The sequence below is a fragment of the Ambystoma mexicanum genome, chromosome 9 (genome assembly GCF_040938575.1).
Source record: "Ambystoma mexicanum isolate Mex_15411 chromosome 9, UKY_AmexF1_1, whole genome shotgun sequence".
NCBI classification, from domain to species: Eukaryota; Metazoa; Chordata; class Amphibia; order Caudata; family Ambystomatidae; genus Ambystoma; species Ambystoma mexicanum.
Window position 1 is genome coordinate 311,331,143 of NC_090931.1, and position 22,170 is coordinate 311,353,312.

A 22,170-nucleotide genomic window follows, 5' to 3' on the forward strand; every position below is an offset into this window, starting at 1 on the left:
CACAAAATAAAGACAATTCTTCATTTATACCGGTATAGTGTGTAGCACATATAAGGGGCTGCCCTTAGTGCTCGCAGTCCATACGGGATGGCTAAATTACAAAGTACCCAGCAATATTAAAGGCATGGTCTAGTAAAAAATGTTATTGTCCCAACGGGTCGGCCATGTTTTTTTAAGCCTAAGTGGCTCGATTTTAGAAAACTTTCCGATGGACCTTACCCGAGTTTTCATCCATTAAACGCACGCGAAAACAAGCACCAGGGAGCTGCCATTTTCTGATAATCCTATCTTTTCCCCGATCGCCCTGGCTGACCTGCTTTTGCGGCACTAAATCAATTCCCCCGCCCCTGAGCCTGACATTATCAAAACATTCATATTCCCCGCCTCTCCCCGTGACGTTACTGTGCTGCGTAGGCAAACGCGCCCAGTCGTCTTCTACGCGACTTCACACAGAACCCGGAAACCAACACAGATCAACTCACAACACAGCGCGCCACAACTCGGAATATGAAACTGTACTTTAAAATGAAACAGCAACACGGTACATTTGGTAAAGTACATTTATTTGACATTAAATGTTTAGAGAATATTCTGCAATTGACATATGAACTCCGGAAGCCATTTATTTTCTTTTATCTGTATCCGCAATAACTGTTCCGTTTCATCTCGAGTCACGCGCTGTTCCTTTATGGTACACAGGGTGTTCATTTTCGTAAAAAGAATCACTTTGGAAGCACGGTGAACCGCAAGGCTGTTCCATCAACTAGGCACTAGTCCATCCTAAAGGTTGATATGTTGCTTCTAGCCACTAGTACAGCGTAAGGGCATGTGGGCCCTTGGCGATCGTCCCATAATATGGTGATCGTGCTCCAGTTGTTGACACGAAGCTGCAGGTGTCTGCTGAAGAATCCATCCGCCGGTGTCTCAAACAGATGGCAGTGGCAGTAAGGGATCAAATACCTGTTATGAAAACAAAAAATGATAATTAGTCTCGCTAGCCGAACTTCATTAATATTACTCATTGTATTTATTACGGCCGATCAGAAACTATTTGCTTGCAAGGGTAGTTCAATGGAGTATGTTCGTCTCTAAAATCAATGCGAAAAGTAACGAGATAAAACGAGGCCAACACACAATGATAAACGACAGTCTACATGCGTGAGGAATGATATGATATATTATAGGGCATTTGTAACGCGCCTATACTCAAGTGTTACTAGGCGTGACGAGGCAGGTGGGGAACAAGGGCAGACAGACAACGATCCTACTAGGCCAGGTGTCTTTCTGATCGCGCATGGGGATGGGCTGTACAAGGTTAGTTGAATACAAATTAAATAATAGGGCCAGCTGGTGGCAAGTGCAAGGTAAATGCCGGGAGAAGGGGCTGAAGGATACAGAGACAGTCCCGTAGTGCAGTGAAAAGTGGCTGGGCCATGGAGCGAGATCGGTGAGACCAGTGGACCTGCCTGCCCATGTGCCCACTACGAACAGTTTTACTTGCTTTTCCTAGCTCTTCATTCATTCATTTATTCATGCATCCATTCATTAAATCTTCATTCCGGTATAAAAGCGTGTAAAGATTTACTTACATTATATTTGAAATTTCCATTGTGTCGCTTCGTAATGCAGTCTGTAAAACGGACCGTGCTCTTAACAATGATTTTTCGTATACTGACCTAAAACTGAAACTCGGTCTAGTTTCTGAATTTTCTGCCTTATCGTCTCTTACGTAATTGCGCACTCCCTTCAAATGTAGTTCTTTCGGCATGGCCCCTGTCTCAAGGTCAAAAAACAATAGACCCTTATACTTCCAGTGCGACTTGTGGGCCTCATCTGGGCGCTGTCCTTCGCATTCTTTATTTGCAACATCACGTAGTATAGGCATCTATGAGAACTTGAAGTTTAGAATCCGTCTATGTAGTGCGCCTCAATGTGCAAATGCGAACTGGCTTCTCTCCCAAATGCCACGGCCCGCTTGGCTGGCGCGTTCTAAGTGCCCCAATTTTGTCCCCGTTGTCTGCGAGCTTTGCAGCCCAAATTGAGACATTTAATTTTTGGCGGAAGGTCAGGCAAAGTATAAAGTACCACAGGAGTTGAGTTAAAAGTGAGATTTATTGTTTGTTTGTTTTATTATTTGCAATACGCAAGCCTCCCCTCCGTTAACAGTGCGCAGCATTTACATTTACATTAGATGAGACATGAGAAAAATATATACATACACATATGTGAGGTGAATAGAGAGAATTCAAAGATGACACCCAGCTTGTTCGCCACCCATGATGGTGAAGTTAGGGGTTAGGTTTACAGGTACACTGTACAATAACATTTATTTACAAAAAGACAATCGTATTGCAATTATTTAAACCGGGATTTGTACTTCACAATCAGCTGTGCATCGGGTGGGCATGGCACAGTCGCAATGTTCGCTGGCAATGGATCACTGCTCTGCACAGAAACGTCCAAAATTCCATATCTGTGCTTCTCTAACACAGCAACAATAAGGCCTTTCACAAAGTCGAACTGCATTTCATCATACACTGGTTTGATCACCCATTGCTTCCTTCGTTTCGAAAACACCTTAGTGTAGCGAGGCATCCTTACTTTACCCCTAGTCCTAGATTGTTCACGTCCGACATTGCTGTTATGGGCCAAGATCGCTAGTAGAGTGCGATGTTTCATGCCCCGAAAGCTAAAATGCAAGCGCTTTGGCCTGTACTTTAGGCACATATTGTGGAACACCTCCAAATCTCCTGTGTGACAGAATTCTGTCAGCCCTCTCAAATCTCTTGATAGAGTTTTGTCGAAAACAATCTTCTCAATGGCTTTGTGTGTCGGTGAAGATGGAATCAACCACTTCTTCTTCCGTGCCTCCTCTGGGGACAAAGGGCCATGTTCACATTGTTGGAAATGTTCATTTGCTGTCCAGCGGTGAACGTTGGTACAGTGGTGCATCAGTGACCGCCATTTTTCAAGTAATATTTCCACTGACCCCTCACAAGTTTTTGAGCTCCACCAAAGATGGTTGTTGATAGAATGTGACCACTGCAAAATACTTTCAAAACCTTTTTTTTTTTCCTGCAGCCGAGATTTTCTTATTGATTGATTTAGCAAGATGCCATACGTCAAATTGATGTTTAATATGTGGGAACTGCTCTCTCATTGTCTTGGCAATTGAAACGTGTCTATCCGTGGCTATGAGGTCGATGTGCATTCCCCTCGATTGTAGATATTCCACTGATTTTATAAAACCTAGTTTCTCCATGGCCACTGACGATGTACATTGTGTTACCTGCACGACCTAATTTCTCCATGGCCACTGACGATGTACATTGTGTTACCTGCACGACCACCGAACTCACAATTTTCTTACTATCCATGTCCTGAAAGTGGTAGGTGCAGTACTTGGCAGAAAATCCAGGGCTGTCGCACTGTCCATCGCCGGCTAGCCTGAATCGTTTGCCTTCGAATGTACTTGCTAGAGACAATTGTTCAATTTTCCAAGCATCACTAATGGCCGGAAACAGATAATCACGTTGGTATGTGTAGTACAGCGCTTTAGAAATGAAATGGAGTCCCACAAACTGAAAGAAAGCCTCTAACTTTCTAAAACTGGAGCCACTAAAAAGTGATGCAGCTGCACACAGTAGATTGCCTGCTGGCATTTTCCCCAGCATTGGTTGTGCAGACCATGAGAACCTATGATTTAATCTACAGGCGGCATTTATTTTGACGTTACTGGCTTTTATATGACGAGTCACATTAATCAATGGCTTCCCACATACTTTCCCTCTAATGGAACGCACACATTTCAGCATACTTATAATTTCAATCAAACAACTGTCGAATACAATGTATTTGCTCTCTTTCATTAGACTGTCATCCTGCATGAACGTTGTTTCGGCCTTTGACGTTGTGGAGATTTCAACAAATTTGAAAGTAATATCGCTGATATCAAGTTGTGATGCGTCTATGGATGCTGCGGCTGGTTCATTCACTGTCATTTCAACATCTTTTACTTCAACATTGATGGGAGAACACAACAATGTCGACAGGTTTTTTGGTGGCAAATTTTTGGCGGGTGTAGATTGTGTAAATTGATCTGCAACTACTTCAGAGCTATCTTCAATACATTCAATAACATCTTCTTGTGGTGGTGCGGTCGCACTGTAGCTATGGTCCAAGGCAACTTTGCTGTAGTCTCCAAACACAGTTAATTCATGTTCTGGCCATTGGACATGAGCATCTCGAGCCTGAACACGCCTCGCCTGAATTAATAGTTCCTCCATAGTGTACACGGTCTGGCAAGCCACATCTCTCATTCGCTTCACTGTCTGTGTGTGTATAGTTCTGACACCCACGGGTAACTGGAGGAGAGATTGGAAAAGGGATGTTCAGTTTAAACACAAGATGGAGTGTAGTAGAATTGACTGGAAAAAAACATAAAATAGTCCCCAGCACAAACATTTTTTTAAAGTTATGAACTGTTTGTAACTAACCTTTTTTTGTTTTTTTTTCTTTGCAACTTTTTTGACTCGACTTTCAACATCTGCACGCTGTAGCTCCGATTCGTTTCCGCATGTCCTCCCTTCCTCTTGCGCTGCAAGGACTATATTTTCTGTATCCGCATAGACAGCACGGAATGAGGCTCCATCGTCTCCCTGAAACATAGTACTTTCATTACTATGTATCAAAATATTGTTAGCATAAAACACACGTGAGGACAAACACACAGGTACATCTCAATAGCCAAATACGATTTAAACATTGTGTGCAACAATCAAAGGACAAGTATTCGACCAGTGATGATCTATTTCAATGGAACTGTCAGTATCCATACCTCTGGCTCTGCATGGACTGCCATGAATGGTTGTATTGGAGAGGAGGCATCCGCATCTCCCTGAAACACAGTACTTGCATTAGTATGCTTTTCAATATTGGAAACAAAACACACACTTGGGGTCGACGGCACAGGTACATATAAAGAGATAACCGCAAATGATGCATTGTCCAAAAGAATCAAGGAAAATCCAAATATGATCACATTTCATCGACTTATTTCAACGATTCCTTCACATCTGCATCATCTAAATGAGATGTTGTGATTGTGGTGGAAGCTCCCTCGTCTCCCTGAAACACAGCACTTGCGTTAATAGGGAAGAAAGTATAGCAAATGGAATCACGTTATATGATCACGCATGATGGAGCTGTCATTATCCATACCTCGTGCTGCTGAAGAATATCTATGGATGTTGCAAATGTAGTGCGCACTTCCGAAAGCTGTTGCGCCGATTCGTATACTTGAATGTCAGGCTCTGCATCAAGTGCAGGGGTTGACGCTCCATCAACTGCCTGAAACATAGTACTTGCATTAGTGAGGATTACAATTGTGAAAACATAACATACACCTGGGGTCGACAGCACAGGTACATATCAACGGCTAACCACGAATGAAACATTGTGTAGAACAATCAAACGACAAGAATTCCAGCTCTGATGATGACGCTCGATGGAGCTGTCAGTATCCATACCTCCTGCTGCTGAAGAATATCTATGGATGTTGCAAATGTAGTGCGCACTTCCGAAAGCTGTTGCGCCGATTCGTATACTTGAATGTCAGGCTCTGCATCAAGTGCAGGGGTTGACGCTCCATCAACTGCCTGAAACATAGTACTTGCATTAGTGAGGATTACAATTGTGAAAACATAACATACACGTGGGGTCGACAGCACAGGTACATATCAACGGCTAACCACGAATGAAACATTGTGTAGAACAATCAAACGACAAGAATTCCAGCTCTGATGATGACGCTCGATGGAGCTGTCAGTATCCATACCTCCTGCTGGTGAGGAACATCTAGAAACGTTGTAGATGTGGCGGACGCTTCAGCATCTCCCTGAAAGACAGTACTTGCATTAGTATGGATAACACTAATTATAACTGAAAACAAACACCAGTGGACGATAACTAAGGTGTATATTAATTGGAAAGCAGTAACCAAACATTCGGTAAAATAATTACACGATAGAATAAAACTATTACTTGACATGCATAAAACAAGTATGTAGCGGATTAGCCTAGTAAGATTACCTGATACGCGCTAGAAGTGGTTGATAACTGCGACCACGTCAAGGATGTAGAATGTTCTTGCTTCAGATTCAAGGGATAGTCAAGAAGTTGTAAAGGTCAATTAATGATTGATAATGAAATGCCAATATTAAAAATAGCCATGTAAGCCGACAGAATACTTGAAAAATGCTCAATACAGCACAGTTCCCTGTCCCCATATATATATACATTGCGTTTGTGGGTTATGAAATCGAAAAGGAATATATTGATAAATGTCATTATTCAAAAAACTATACACTCATATCAATATCGAAATTATTACAAGGGATAGAACACCTACAATATCAATTAATCCATTCGGCTACACACTACCGCAAGGCCTAAAGCTAAATCCGGACACTTGACTCACCGGTGGCGGAATGTGGACGAATAGAGTGGGAATGGCGTTTTCGCGCAATTTCCGTGTCGTTCGCCGTTTATTCTTCTTTGTTACCCAAGATGTTGTGTACATGTCCAAGGAAAAGTGCCGGCTGCAGATGCGGTATCGATCACCCCTCTTGTCCTCTAAGACTTGTTGGACTCTACTTTCCAGCTCATCCAGTGGATATCCGCAATGTCTGACCCATTCTCTTATTCGATCAACAGTTTTCGGGAATACATGCATTGTAGTTCCTTCAGATTTCGCATGTGTCTTCGAAGGGCAACCGCTAATCGAACAGGCAGGCATTGTTGATAAATCTGAAAAGTAAATATCGACATTATTATACAATCTTCAAGAGTAAAGATTTGATACAAAAGTAAATGAATCATACAATGATCAATGCAAGGTTTGTTTTGGTCGCAGGAACTATACCAGTTCATTATGTGCTGCTAAGTATTTGCATAAATTGCAGGAATGTATAATTGATGTGACTGAAATCTGAACATGTGACTCGTCCCTTGGATGTTCTGTCTTGCACGAGAAGGAAACATGCTAACATTATTGACTGGACCCCCGAAGGATGCAATTCAATCACAATAGTCACAGATGAAAATAAATAGATCTATTGATAGCATAGCAATGGAAACTCAAGTCAATACCAATGAGACCAATGAACATAGCACTATTGTGTACTCTACTCGAAAATAGATAGAAATTTAAAAATCTGCGAAATATAACCAGGATACATGGCCTTACCTTGACCAACAAACAGTTGGGTTCAGCAAGCAGAGCAGTATGTTTTGCGGGAGAATAGGTGGATGGCCACAGGTAGCGCACTGATGGGTATGCTCGAAGCGGTCACAGAAGTTCACGGATAGCACGACGACGAGCAGATTAGCATAGATCTCAGTGGTTCCCAGGTAGCACGTTCAAGAGTTGACTTGCAAAGCACAAAGATGTTCTCATGAGACATATCGAGTGGTTTTTAAAGTATTAGAAACTGGGGTGTGTTTGTGAATGAATGACGTATGTATGTCGTGGTATTAGGGGGGCGGCCTGCCTCAGGGAAGGCCTGAACTTCCTGGAGACACGGGGTCTGAGGAGGCCATGTGACCGATGGCCCCTTGGCGTGGGACACCTATTGAAGTGTACATGCAGTTTGGCACCTTGGCCTTTTGCGCCCCGGACAGCCCCCCATGCCAGCGCGCATCCACGGGTGTGAACCGCCTTTGATAGAGGGGGGTGGGATGGATGGCCCTGGGGCGTGCAGATAAGGCACAGGAAGACTGCTGAATGGAGACACACTTATGTGGATTGCAGGGGGGCGGCCTGCCTCAGGGGAGGCCTGCCTGGAGACACGGGGTCTGAGGAGGCCATGTGACCGATGGCCCCTTGGAGTGGGACACCTTTTGAAGTGTACATGTAGTTTGGCACCTTGGCCGTTTGCGCCCCGGACAGCCCCCCATGCCAGCGCGCATCCACCGGCGCGAACCGCCTTTATATCAATATACAGTATATCGCCTTTATATCAATGATAGTATATCGTTGCTTATCAATAACAAATGCCACATACCGGAGATTCTTGTGAGCACAGACCCACACTTCAACCGGTGTATTATAGTGGCCAAGACCCTAAGGCCTGTATAATCCAATGGTAATTGTTAGTATAGATATATGTGTGACTTTTATAGAGACATAACCTACTGAAAGACTTTGAACAAGTGTTATTTAGTTCATGCATTATCGAGAATATGTTATGTTAGCTTAGATAGTGACCACCCTGCATCACAGCAACCAGACCTTCACCCATTCGGAGCACAGATGTCTGACGTCCATCCTTGAATGGAGACACACTTGATTCATTTAAAAAATCGAGACAAACGTTGTTAAAATATATGTGGTGTTTTATTTTGTATCTTATTTTCATGAAACAAAAATACAAGACTTTAAAGATTATACAGGTCAGGTTGCAGCACAGCGAGAGAAAATACCCTGTACTGACCGCTGTCAGTCGGGAACGTTTCTCTAATGGCACGAACGGCACAGGCGGGTATCACTCTTCGAACTCGGTGTCCAAGCCTCCCGTGAAGCCACCATGTAAAGGAACGATAGGCCACCAGCCTGTACCACCTGTGAAAAGGAATGAAACAAACTGTTTTTAAATGACCCAGATAAGTTTAATAAACGTTTGTTGTCAATGACAATTCTTGTAACTAATGGCATTTTACACGGACAAATGCTATCTAGTCAATGCACACTATTGAATGACTTACATGCGTTACAATGATATGTAGATGTAATTTTGGATATAGTAGAAGAACATGAAATAGGAGTGGCATGACAAGCAGAGTATACTTACTCGTTACTCGGATTACGAGGACGAACAGTTGCGCGAAGTTCGTGCATAAGCACCATCATTATTCTCAACACGGCCCGTGTGAGGCAGGCTGCCCTGAAGTCTGGCAGCTCGGTGATGCATTGCGGTCGTGGCTCGCCTTCCGAAATGTAGGCCAGGCATCCCGAGTTTTCTCGACAGCAGCAGTTCTCGTCCTCAGTTGGCATTAGCTTGCACCGATTGCATGTGCACCAGGTGGAGACGCCGTCCATTCGACTAGGCCCAGGCTCTTCATCTGTTGATTCGTCCTGCCAACTGCCGTCCGAATCCCCATCGTTTTCGCGTGCTTCCCTTTCCAGTAGTTCCTCCTCGGTATACTCGGGCTCGTACATGTAGGGCATTATTGTAGCCATTGTGTGTTAAACAAACTAAAATAATTGATAGCGGTGGTACTGGTATCTGTTCACACGGGCTACAAGCGGCGAAGGTAGCTGACCAGAGCACTGAAACGAGTCACAGAATACTCAAAGAAACACAGAGAGAGGAATGGAATCGAAAATCGGCTGCTGTGTGTTGTGAAACGGTCTGTTTATACTTATTGAGGAGAGAGGCGTCCTGCCATTTCCATGGCGACACGTCATTAGCTGAAGCGCAGCGAATGTTGACACGAGACGTGCTTTGGCGTTGGGAAATGGGCGGTACGAGTCTGCTGATGACAGGCTCAGGGGCGGGGGAATTGATTTAGTGCCGCAAAAGCAGGTCAGCCAGGGCGATCGGGGAAAAGATAGGATTATCAGAAAATGGCGGCTTCTTGGTGCTTGTTTTCGCGTGCGTTTAATGGACGAAAACTCGGGTAAGGTCCATAGGAAAGTTTTCTAAAATCGAGCCACTTAGGCTTAAAAAAACATGGCCGACCCGTTGGGACAATACACATTTTTACTAGACCATACCTTTAACCACTGTAGCTTCAAAATCTGCAGAATGGGCGCAGGTCTATCAGACATGTAAGACGCTGCCCTTAATGCTCACAATCCATACGAGATGGCTAAATTCAGAGTACCCAGCAATATTAACCACTGTCACTTACAAAATCTGCAGAGTGGGCGCGGGTCTATCAGACCGCAGACTATCTTTGCAGCGTTATAAGAAGCCCCTCAACCATGCACAGGATACAGAACAGCTATTCAGTGATTTACCTCTTAACGTGCCCCTGAAATAATGCCGGTTGCTTCCCCTCTCTCTCAGTTTGAAGCTCCTATTACGCGAGAAGGGTTCCGTGCGCCCACGCCCCTGTCCCCCAGGCCAACAGGCGAGCAGGCACTTCTGGGCACTTCTCGGTGAGTGCGCGTGCTGGTGCGCGTGGCAGTGCCTACTTGGAGAGATTTCCGGGTAGGTGGGCGGGGCTTGTTTCTATCAATGTAAAAAAATGAAGATTTAAGTATTTAGAATACTTGGTGAATGTTTGAAAGGTGATTATATCTAAACACTGTATAAGCTCACCCTGAGCAACAAGAAAGGCGTTCAAAAAAATGTCCACAGTCGTCCACAAAATCCACTGGATGCAGACGTTCACGGACACGGCAGGATACTCTCCAGGCGAACAAGCACTTCCGGGCACTTCTCGGTGCGCGCGGCCGTGCCTATTTGAAGAGATTTCTGGGTAGGTGGGCGGGGCTGGTTTCCTGAGCAACAACAAAGACGTTCAAAAAAAAGTCCACAGTAGTCCACAAAATCCACTGGATGCAGACGTTCACGGACACGGCAGGATACTCTCCAGGCGAACAGGCACTTCCGGGCACTTCAGGTCAGTTTGTTAGTTCTCCACTCGCGGACAGCGTTCCGCCCGGCCCACATGGACGGAGCTGCCGCATAGGCTGGGGTTTTCTGCCATAGTCCGGGAATAAATCGGCAGTGTTCCAGTGGTTGTATGTGCTCCGATGCATGTGTTTGTAAGCTGGTCTCTGAATAAGTGCAGGGCTTCCGATCAGCGCCTCGGCACTATGTGCGGCCCTCTGGGCTCGTACATCGGCCTGCGGACATCTTGGCAGTCCCTATCCAGTTTCGCATGTATTTCTTCCGCAGCTCAATTCTCGTTTCAGGGGCCGATTTCAGAGCCGTTTTTGCCCAGCGGTTCTTCGTGTGTTTGTCGCTCCGCATGGGTATTTCTTCCTCAGATTTGTCACGAATAGCAGGCTGTTTGCAGGATGTTTGTCGGCGGCTGCAGGAGCCTCGGGGACTCAAGTCCTCATCGCTCAGTTGCTGGCCACGCCCCCCCCAAATTGTGGACATTTTTAAGGGCCTCTTGGAGCTAACAGTAATGTGATTTTAATTGCGCAATTTTGTATATTTGGCTGTGATTTATGTTGTATGTGTATATACAAAGCCTCTTGGCTGAAAGTATATTAATAAACTTGAACTTTTTATACTGGTAAAAGGACTAGCAGCACTATTATAAGGTCAATCTACAACATACGGCAGACAAGTTCGGCATTGTTGGAGAGAGCAGCGCTATAGCATTTTAGGGTTACAGCGTTTAGCAGATGAGAACAACAGTGCAAGCCCTTAGGAGCGGCGCGGCTGCACCAGTGTAGTGCCGCTGCGTGGCGATTGCAGGTTTGAATTTTGCTAGTAGATGGGAGAGGCAGAGCTATCGCAAATTGGGGCTGCTGCATAGAGGTTAGGCAACAGGCAGCGATCACCTTGATAACGTACATAGACAGAGGGCCTTTGAGACGCAGTTTGTATATGGTATGGTTGCAGCAGGTATACAGGACACTGAATGCTAAGCAGAAATGAGGAGATTGGGTTTCAGCGGATCTGTAAACAGTCGAAGAAGGTCGCGGCTATAAGCAGATGGAGACTCGTACGTAACATGGGAACATTAGACGCAAAGTATTTGTGGCATGTGAGATGATATGTGCGCACTAGCAGTAATCAGCAAAGGAGAGCAGAATGCAAGTGTGATGTTGTTATACTGCTACAAGATCAGCTATGTAGCACAGTGACAGGCAGTATATTATATCAAGGTGTAATATGGTCATACCGTGTTCGTTCCGGTGCGGTCAATGGAACCTGCCATACACGCCGTCATAGGGAAGGATCCAACGGAGTAGGTAGGGAGAGTTTGTGAAAACAGCAGCAGGTAGGGGTTCTAGCAGGAGCACAGCGTCTCGGTCAGGCTCAGTCACAAGCCTTTGGGATTGCCTTTGTGGGGGCCGGCTAACACCTGCCGGTTCCCAGTGACAGGGTATGTGCTAGTGGCTAGCCAATCCGGTGTCACAGACTTTCAAGTGTTATGTAGATGCCGATTCTGACAAACGGCGGCCATCTTGGAAGTGCAAACCTCGTGGTTTGCGGGTACAATAATAAATCTAATGGCACAGAAAGTCGCCCAACGGCCTCAAGGGCTGACTGGGAGCTTACAGCAGATAAATATGGCAAAGTCGGATTTTGTAGCTGCAGAACAGGTCAGACGATTCAAACAGGGAAGCTGCTAATTAACCCAAAGGCTTACCTTGTTCCCTCGAATGTGCTGGTGGCGTAGGGGTGCTGCTCCTGCAGCCCACGGGGGTCAGGAGCTCCTGCTCCGACCTCAGACGGCAACAAATGGTGAACCAGGCTCAGTTGTGCCCCATGATAGGCTATGTGCTAACTCGAGACACTCTGGTGGAGCCCGATATTCAGAAACTACATATACCAGAAGGCCATAGAAAGGCTGCCAAAGGAATGCAAAGTGGTCATACGTGAGGGTGGCACAAAAGTCCAATGCATTCGAAAGACTTTGATTTGTGAATTGGCATGAGGGCAAGAGAAGTGACTCCCGAAATCTATGAGCTGAATAAAAGAAAAGAAAGAGAATATTGAAAGTAAAGAGGGGTCAGCCCAGAAGAGGGGGATTGAGGGGGTGAGCCACTATCACCCTGCTCGAGAGCCAAAGTAAACCCAGTGAAGGAAGGCTAAGAATTGAGAGGTGTTGGAGCCCGGCAGAGGGAGATCCAAGGGTGAAATGTCATCACCCCAAATTAAAACGTTTTAAAAAGGCAAAAGTGAACCGGGAGGAGGGATTCCGAAGGAGAGGGACGAAGACTAAGGTCCCGCGCAAATGGAGTGATAAAGGAAACCCGGAAAAGGGACATACACTAAACTGTTTTACAAAGACATTAAGAAATTAAGATGGGTCCGAGCTTGGATGAGGGAAATCCGGGGGTGAAGCTAACACTCACAACACTGGCAGTACAGAGAGGTCTGAGCCCGAGCAAGGGAGATCCAATGAGTGAAGCTATCACCCAAAGTGTGAAGAGAAAAAAATAACAGAGGGGAAGGAATATGAATGAGAGTCAGCCCAGAAGAGGGGGACCCACGGGAGAACCCATCACCCAATGAATATTGCGAACAACCTTTCATTTGTTAAAGGAACTTTTGTTTTGTTGGTTATCTGAACACATTAGGCCCGAAGGCAAGCGACTTTAAGGAAACAAGACTCGACCATCGACGGTCCAGAGACGGTCTGCCTCAGAACTGTTGTGTCACGCTAGAGAAGCCTGAGATTGTCTGCCTTGGAACTGTCGTCTAGTGCTAGAGAAGCCGAAGACTATCTGCCATTAGAACTCTCGTCTTGTGCTTGAGGAGCCTTAGTCTGTACTGGCTCCATCAACTTCCCTCCTATCCCGTGTTAAAACGTGGGGAAGGGAGACCCAAACCACTGCATCCTGACTCATCATTTAAGAACCCTTCTTTCTTTCCTTGAGAACTATCCCACACCCTTTTCTGTAATAGTTGTAAGGTTTGGTTATAGTTTTCTAAGTGTTGGCCCTTTTATCTTGTTATCTTGACACAAAGCCACCAGGAATGCCTTATTTATTATTTGATGGTCGACATCTATCTTCTATGTGCGCTCTGAGGCCCACTGGCATGTGGCACATTATAAAAATTAAAATGAATATAGGTTTAGATTAGGCATTTTTCCAACCAGTATATAATTTTTCATTGTTCAATAAACACCCTTGAACTGTGATAATTTTTGTTTGTCTTACTTGTGTCACTATGAGTTTCTCACAGTAGGCAACCAATCCAGTCTGTGCGATAAAAGGCAAATGGCGGACACATTTTCTAAAGCCAACTAACTATAACAGTGATTTAGCTTCTTTTTTGTCAGTGTGCTTGAGTATGCATTCTGCCAAACATTTGCTGCCTCGGCCAACATATCCTTCTGCAAGGATATATCAGATCTTTCCCAGAGCCTGAGTCCAGGCAAACCAGAAACAACCCTAGTCGCTGTGTGTGGGTTAGAGATGCCCAAGAACTACTCAACTACTTACAGACCATTACATATCATAGCAAGTGGTGGCAGTCGCAGTGTTTCAATCAAGCTTGTACAAGCCATAAGAGGAAATATTATATTCACATAAAACTCCTTCTGAATTACAAAAAGATGTAACATAGAATACTCTGATTGTTTAATTACTTGGTAGTGTAGATTTTGGGTGCACCCACCAAACAAGTTCGGTAGTGATCTGCCAGGGCACACAATACAACCATTGGGGTGTACATCGATCATGTTAATGTGCGTGCCAAACCAATTATAACCATTAAGCGGGTTTGAGGCACAAAGTGAAATCTATTATCAATGCATTTTGTAAACTGGAATGACTTCAGGAAGAAGGTAGAGCATAGTACCTGTCCAAACAGACTGCTCCCAAATTGAACAAAAGCTGTGTCGTTTTCCAACCTTCTGGCACAGTGGATCCATCTCCTGTAGCCAGCAGACTATGTTTAACAGATAGGACTTTGGCCACAGCAGCATCCACCTCTGCAGGGGAAAGTCTCAGGATCAGTTGTCCCAGAAGGCCCAACGTTAAATGATATGTTTCATTCAAGTGTCCGGCATTGGAAATTATCACCTGAAACATCAGTGGGACAATCTGTTCCAAATTCCTTAGGGAGAATGTTGAGCTCTGCAAAACAAACAACCATATATTAAGTGAATGGAAATGCAAATCTTGGAAACATTGTGAGAAAGTACTATACTACATAGATCATATAAGTACCAGCAAAATTACACTTTCTAATGATGCTTTTCTTACTAAAGAGGAACAACCCTGAGAAACAAATGCATCAAAGTGATAAACCCAGCCAGTACAATATGTTGACACCACGACTTGGGGAAAACACAACCAGACAGAGAAGGGTCTGTTTAAATTATTTTTTTTAAATGATCTTTATTTGTGCTTCACAAAAAGAGGCTTTAAATGTGGTAAGGAACTCTGTCTTCGAGCTTATGGTTATAAGGGCACTGGCAAAATTGGTTGGAATAGGTCTCCTAGACTATTCTCTCTATTCCTTCACTTTGGTTGGAACTGTGCTGGAGATTTGGCTAGCTTGTGTTTAAGGCTGTCTCCACTAGCACATGTATTATTATTCCACTCCAGGTGAAAGGAAGGTCTGGCTTACCTTGATCAATGGGGTGGGCCAGGCCTGTACCCTTGTGATGGCTCTTGTGAGGAGACCATGTGACTGTCCTCTGCCATGTGTGAATGACCGAATCGAAGTGACAAGGTGATGCACTCCATACCACCTCCGGGGTCGAACATCCACTGGCTTAGAGTGGCACCCAGACTCCTGAGTCACCGCCCTGGTAATTCTCAGAACAAGGGAGAGAACTTCATCAGTGTCTATACGGTGCCTACAGATCAAGCAAGACCTGTAGGCACCTTAGAGATCAAGCTAATATCCGCTCTTGCAAGCCTCAATAGGTTCTCAAATTATTTCAACAATGCAGGCTCATAGTTCTTCCTCAGTTTCCAAAGTCCTAATGGTCACAATGCCACCATCCAGGTCTTCTTCATTTGCAGGTTGCACCAGATCAGATCCTTGGTTCTAGCCACTGCATCAATTCAGGTCCCCCCACCCCCCACCTCAACGCCACACCCATTCCATCTCACAGTGCCAGAACACAGCTGCTCGCTCCACTGGTAATCCTCGCTCTCTGCCTCTCACTATGGTTCCAAAACAATGCTCCCAGTGTCACCCTCTCACTGTATTCTGCCAGTCTGGGGAGTTTGGCAAGTGATCTTTACTCTCCAACTTGGGTGGGGGAAGACAGGCACCGGGGACTGGGTTGGGCTAGCCACTACCTGATGTGGTACCCAGAATAAGGAGGGATTCTGCCAGCTCGCTATGCCTCCAAAGAGACGTGTTTGTGCCGCCACAACAGACATGCTTAGGGATAGTGGCTTAGAAAATCAACTCCCAGGATCCTTGCTAAGAATTCCTGCAGTTCTGGTACTGGAGCAACTAAGATAGAGCTGAAATAACTCAGGTAGGCAACCCTGTGGTGTCCGCAAACAGTGAGAATGTCCAACATGGACTTGAGTGAAGGGAGAAGCATGTGTATCACTTTGTGGCACTCGCAGGACGCCCTGGCCAAGTAGAGCCACTGGTGAACACTGTGGAGCTGCTATTAATACCACATTTTTCCAAAATGCCTCTGCATGACACAGACTATTTTAAAACCTGGCTTTTGTCTGAATAGACAGCAGACTTACTGCTCAAAGCTCATACACACCTGAAACAGGCACATCAATCCTACTAGACCAATCACAAATAAACACCAAGCACCCTACACAGAAGCAGAGCCTTTGCCAAAACACAGCCCAGGAAGAGAGAGAGAACATTGTCATATTAAAGGCCTGTGCAAACACAAAATGGCATGGGAGCTTGGAGAAGGTTCAATCAGGATTTAAGAGCGATGTTAGCGGAAAAGGAAGGAAGCTTTGGTGGAATGGAAAGAAATACAGAAGGCGGAGAGGAGACTACAGAAAATAATGAGAAGAGAGTGTTTGTAGGATGTGATCAGGAGGTAAGAAGAGAGTTATCAAGAGGTGTTTGTAGGATGTGATCAGGAGGTAACGAGAGGAGAGAGACATCAGGTGGAGGTGGCAGGAGACCGGCATCAAAAGGCAGAAGGGAGACATCAGGAAGTGATAGGAGAAGAACATCACGAAGTTGTAGGAGTAAGCCATTGGGAGGAGGATAGCAAGGTGGCATTAAGCTAGAGCAGGAAAGAATGAGAGATGTGATGAATCCTGTGAAATCATCACTAAAACTCTGGCGTTGGCCTCATCTCATGTGGCCAGGGAAAGGCAGCCGCTACCTGATCCTGACCCTGGGGGTGGAAGTGGTATTATGAGGGAGGGGACACACATCGGGAAAAAGTGATAACTCCATTAACGTAGGATTCTTCCATTTTCCCAGAAACACTGATGGCATATTGTAAAGTGGAGCCAAATAATGTCACAGCTACTTTTCATACAACATTTGATGTTTCTAATAACTTTCAGTTCAACAAACAATTGACACTGAAAATTGTAAAACTATTATGGATTTCATGACCCGTAATACCCATGGTATTGAGATTAAAACGAGTAACAAAAAGCGAATGATGATTACTAGTGCTGTAAAGGAGACTGTGGAGTCTAGTTGTTTCAATCACAGTCAAAGCAGCAGAAGCTTTAAATTTAGAAATCACAAGCAGGTGAAGAGAGCTGGCAGAACCACGGAAGCCAGGGGAGCAAAGAACTGTAAAGAAGCAGGTAAAGCATAAGCGGAAGTGGCCGACGAGGCAGATGCTGCAAGAGGAGCTGCAAGGTGCTGCAGCGTGTATGAAGCAGTAAGCGGAAACCATGAAGGACAACAGTAGGGCAAGAAGCCTAGCTGGAAGGGAGAGGTATCCCTGAGCTGCAGAGAACCGCGCTGGTGTGCTGCAGCACCGGGTGATCCAATGAAGACCAGTGTGCTCATGGGAAGAACCAGGTGGACAAAGACAGCCGCGGCAGAGCTGTCAAAGCCATTGTTAAACCCCGGAAGGTTTGACAGTATCCAACCCACACCGCAAATGCACCACAGCATCCAGAAACTGCACGGACACCCCAAAAGACGTCGGTGGTTTGGACTAAAAGAAGAGGTAATCCCAGGGCACTCCAGAGAACAGTTACAATTGAAAGACAATTTTGAATACAGACTAAGCAGAGGAGAGGGACAAAGAGGGCTCAATTCTCCTTACCTGGGATATCAGTTTGGGGAAATCTGTAACATGCAATGCCACTATTCAAGAGACTATAAAAACTGGCAAACATTGTACAATCCTCCCCATAAGAATTACTGGGGGAGATACTTGGAATAAGTATTGCCACATACAGAAGGAAACATTGACAGTTGCTTTAAGTAGAAGTTACCCTGGCAGGAGAGTAGACCAGGATAGGAATGGTTGTTTTACCAAAGGAAACTTGCTTGTGGTTTTCGAGTCTCAGGGAAAGAAAGTACACCCTTTATCATTTTTACAAACTATTGTTTGACAAGAGACATTTGCTGTGCTGTCCTGACAAAAGTATTCAACAAAAAGGAGGAACAAGTTACTTACCTGTAACTGTTGTTCTCCAGCATGGGTCTGGCATGGATTCACATGCTCATGAATATTCCCCGTCGTCAGGCTGGGAATCCTCGGTAAAGAAAAAACCAGTATCAGTTTCGTTTCTGATCTGTCTTTCGTAGTAATAACCAATCACTGGTCTCTGCGTCATACTGACCACAGCCAATGACTGCCCTCTACCTAAGCACCGCCTCTGGCAGCCATCTTCAGATTTGGAAGCATGTGAAGTGGCAGTATGACCAAGTGAAGAGCCGCAGAGGGGTAGGCGGGAGGGTTCGCATGTGAATCCATGCCAGACCCATGCTAGAGAACAACAGTTACAGGTAAGTAACTTGTTCCTTCTCCAGCATGGGGTCTGGCATGGATTCACATGCTCATGAATAAAGAATACATAGCAGTACACACATGCACAACCACGGGAGGTGGCAAAGGCTCAACATTAAGCATTACATCAAACTCAACATTAAGCATCTTACCCTCCTCACCAGGCTCACCTCAGGCGAACAGGTTGCGCAGCACTGCTTGGCCGACCCTGGACTCCTCCCTGGAATCCCGATCGACGCAGTAGAATTTCGTGAAGGTGTGCGTCGACCTCCACGTAGCAGCCCTGCATATGTCCAGCCGGGGCACACCTGAAAGGAACGCCGTGGTAGCTGCGATCGCTCTGGTGGAATGGGCTCTCGGACGGCCAGGCAGCGGTCGGTTTGCCAATCGATGACAGTACATGATACAGCCGGAGAGCCATCTGGAAATGGAAGCCTTCGAGAGAGCCTTCCCCTGATTGACAGGTCCAAAGTTCACAAAGAGTTGTGACGTCTTCCGAAAGCACTTCGTGCGATCCACGTAGAACTTCAGCGCTCTAGCCACATCCAGCGAGTGCAAAGTCCTCTCAGCCGGCGACGAAGGCGACGGGAAGAACACAGGCAACACCAAGGGTTCGTTGAGATGGAAGTCCGACGGTACCTTGGGCATGAAGGAGGGGTGCAGGAAAGGGCCTGGATCTCTCCCACCCGTCGTGCGGAGGTGATGGCCACAAGAAACGCTGTTTTCCACGATAGAAACTTCAACGGGGCCGAGTGCAGAGGCTCGAACGGAGGTCCCATGAGCTTGGTCAGCACCACGTTGAGCTCCCACGCCGGGGCCGGAGTCTTCACCGTCGGGAACGATCTGAACATCCTGCACCGTGACCTCTTGAGCTGGTTGACGAGCCGGATTAGCAGTGGCAAAGGAGGGAACGCGTAGAGGAACAGGCCCTCCCAGGGGAACGAGAAAGCATCGCCCATGCTCCTCGCCTGGGGAAACCTGCTGGCGAACCTCCGGCACTTGGAGTTCGTCGCCGTCGCGAACAGGTCGATCTGGGGTGTGCCCCACCGTCGGAAGAGGCGATCCACTAGATCCTGCCGTAGTTCCCACTCGTGGCACGAGCGCAGCTCCCTGCTGAGTGAGTCGGCGATGGTGTTTTTTATCCCTGCCAGATGAAACGGCACCAGAAACATCCTTTGGACGACGGCCCAATGCCACAGGTCCTGCGCCTCCTTGGACAGTGCTGGGGACCTGGTTCCGCCGTGTTTCCTGATGTAAAACATGGTGGTGGTGTTGTCGGTGAAGATCCTCACCACCTTGCCCTTGAGGGACGGAAGGAAGGACCTGAGGGCCCAGAACACTGCACGGAGCTCCAGGACGTTGATATGGAGGTACTTCTCCGTCGGGAGCCAAAGGCCTCTCGCGTGCAGATTTTCGGTGTGCGCACCCCACCCTTCCAGGGAGGCATCCGTGGTCACTGTCTCCTGGTGGTCTGGGGTCTGGAAGTCCATGCCCGCCGTCAGATGCGCGCGGGTGCCCCACCACCGGACCGCTCGGCGGAAACTCTCGTCGAGTGTGATCCTCTCCTCGAAGCCGCCCGTCGTTTGGATCCAGCGCGCGTCCAGGAACTCCTGCAACGGGCGCATCCGGAGCCTGCACATGGGAATGAGGTAGATGCAAGAAGACATCATTCCGAGGAGGGACTTGATGGACCTCACCTTGGCCGCGTCGGAAACCAACATCCGCTGTACCTTGCCCAGGATGGACCTGCGACGGGGAGGCCAGAAGGGACACTGTGTCGAGCTTCGCTCCCAGAAACAGTGCGTTTTGCGCGGGTACCAGGTGGGACTTGGCGTAGTTCACGGAGAATCCCAGGTCCGTGAGAAGTTGGACGGTCCTTGCCGTGTGCTCCACGGCGAGCTCCTTCGTCTTGGCTCGGATGAGCCAGTCGTCCAGGTAGGGGTAGACGTGGATCCCCTCGCGGCGCAGCTGCGCCGCCACCGGTGCAAGGCACTTGGTGAATACCCTGGGTGCCGACCGTAGTCCGAAGGGGAGGGCTTTGAACTGGTAGTGACGCCCTTGGACCACAAACCTGAGGAATTTTCGGTGCCCCTTTAGGATGGGAATATGGAAGTAGGCATCCTCCAAATCCAACGACGAAAGGAAGTCTCCTTCCTCCAGCTGACCCAGGACGTGCTGGAGGGTGACCATCCGGAACTTCTGCGCCTTGATGAACTTGTTCAGACGTCGCAGGTCTAGGATGGGGCGCCATCCTCCCGTCTTCTTCTTCACGAGGAAGTATCTCGAGTAAACTCCGGAGCCCCGAAGCCTCTTTGGGACGAGTTCGATGGCGCCCTTCCTGAGCATCGCCTTTACCTCCAGGAGAAGCTGAGGGACGTGAAGCTCTTTCCTGGCCACGGGGGGGACGCGCGGGCACCTTCTTTGAAACTCGAGCGCGTGGCCCCGGGCTAAGGCGTCCAGCACCCAACGGTCGGTGGAGATGGACTCCCACACGCTGACGAAGCTCGCCAGCCGGCCTCCCACCGGGGTGCTTCGGTGGGGGCCCGACCCCACGGCCGGTTCAATCCTGTTTCGACGAGGCTTTGCCGCCTTGACCTCCTTGGCGACGACGGCGGGGTCCGCCAGACTTGCCTCGTCCTCTGTAGGCCTCCTGAGACGACGAGCGGGCCGCTTGACGGTAGGTGGAGAAACCGCCGCCGGAACCTTTGGAGGCGCCCTTGCCTCCGCTGCTCCGAAAGGGCGTCCGTCGTTGCTGCAGAACCCCAAGGGCCCGGGCCGTCTCAGTGTCCGCTTTAATGGCCTGAAGGGAATCGTCCACTGTTTCCCCAAACAGGTTGTTCCCATCAAACGGCATGTCCAGGACTCTGGTCTATACGTCTTGACGGAAGTCCGTAGCCTTGAGCCATCCACGCCGCCTAAGGCACACGCCGTTGCCCAACTGGCGAAACCCAGTGTCGGCGATGTCCGTCGCAATAGTGATGGCGTGGTCCGACGCCACCTCACCTTCCTGTAGGATCTCCAGGGCATCCGCCCTCTTGTCGTCCGGTAGGAAGTCCAGCAGGGGAGCCAGTTTGTACCATAGCTCCCTGTCGTAGCGGGCCACGATAGCCAAGGCGTTGGCCGCTTTAATCGTCGTCGCTGCAGACGAGATGACCCTGCGTCCCATAGCGTCCAATTTCTTTCCCTCGCAGTCCGGTGGGGAAGTCGATGTGGAGGCCGCACCCCCCCCGCTTTCTTCCTGGCCGCCGCGGAGACGAAGGAGTCCGGGGTAGGCTGCGCCCGGAGGCACAGGGGGGCCGCGTCCGGGACCCGGTACTTCTTCTCGTACCGGTCTCTTCTAGCTGGCGTCGTGGAAGGGTTCTTGAGGAGGGCGAGGCCCTCATCCCAAATGTCGTCCAGTAGAGGCACCGCGAGGACCGTCTTCCTCTTGGCCTCGCGCCGTTGATAAAGGAATCCTTCCTTTTTCTTCTCCTCAGGGCAGAGTTGGCAAAGCTCGGATGCCCTGGCGATCATGGAGTGGAACGATCCAATCTCGTCGGGCGGAGAAGCCCTGGTGGGAGGTGACGACGGTAGATCCTCGTCGTATACCTCGTC

At 47.6% G+C, this 22,170-nt stretch overlaps 1 protein-coding gene across 3 annotated transcripts in view; it reads right to left on the bottom strand.

Annotated features, from left to right (window-relative positions):
- Window positions 1-22,170, bottom strand: part of ZZEF1 (zinc finger ZZ-type and EF-hand domain containing 1) — a 3,309,810-nt gene that overhangs the window by 937,162 nt on the left and 2,350,478 nt on the right. For all 3 annotated transcript variants that reach the window (XM_069614719.1, XM_069614718.1, XM_069614717.1), the window contains exon 40: window positions 14,502-14,779. In XM_069614719.1, the coding sequence (XP_069470820.1) occupies window positions 14,502-14,779 (278 nt within the window). The remainder of the gene's footprint in view (window positions 1-14,501; window positions 14,780-22,170) is intronic.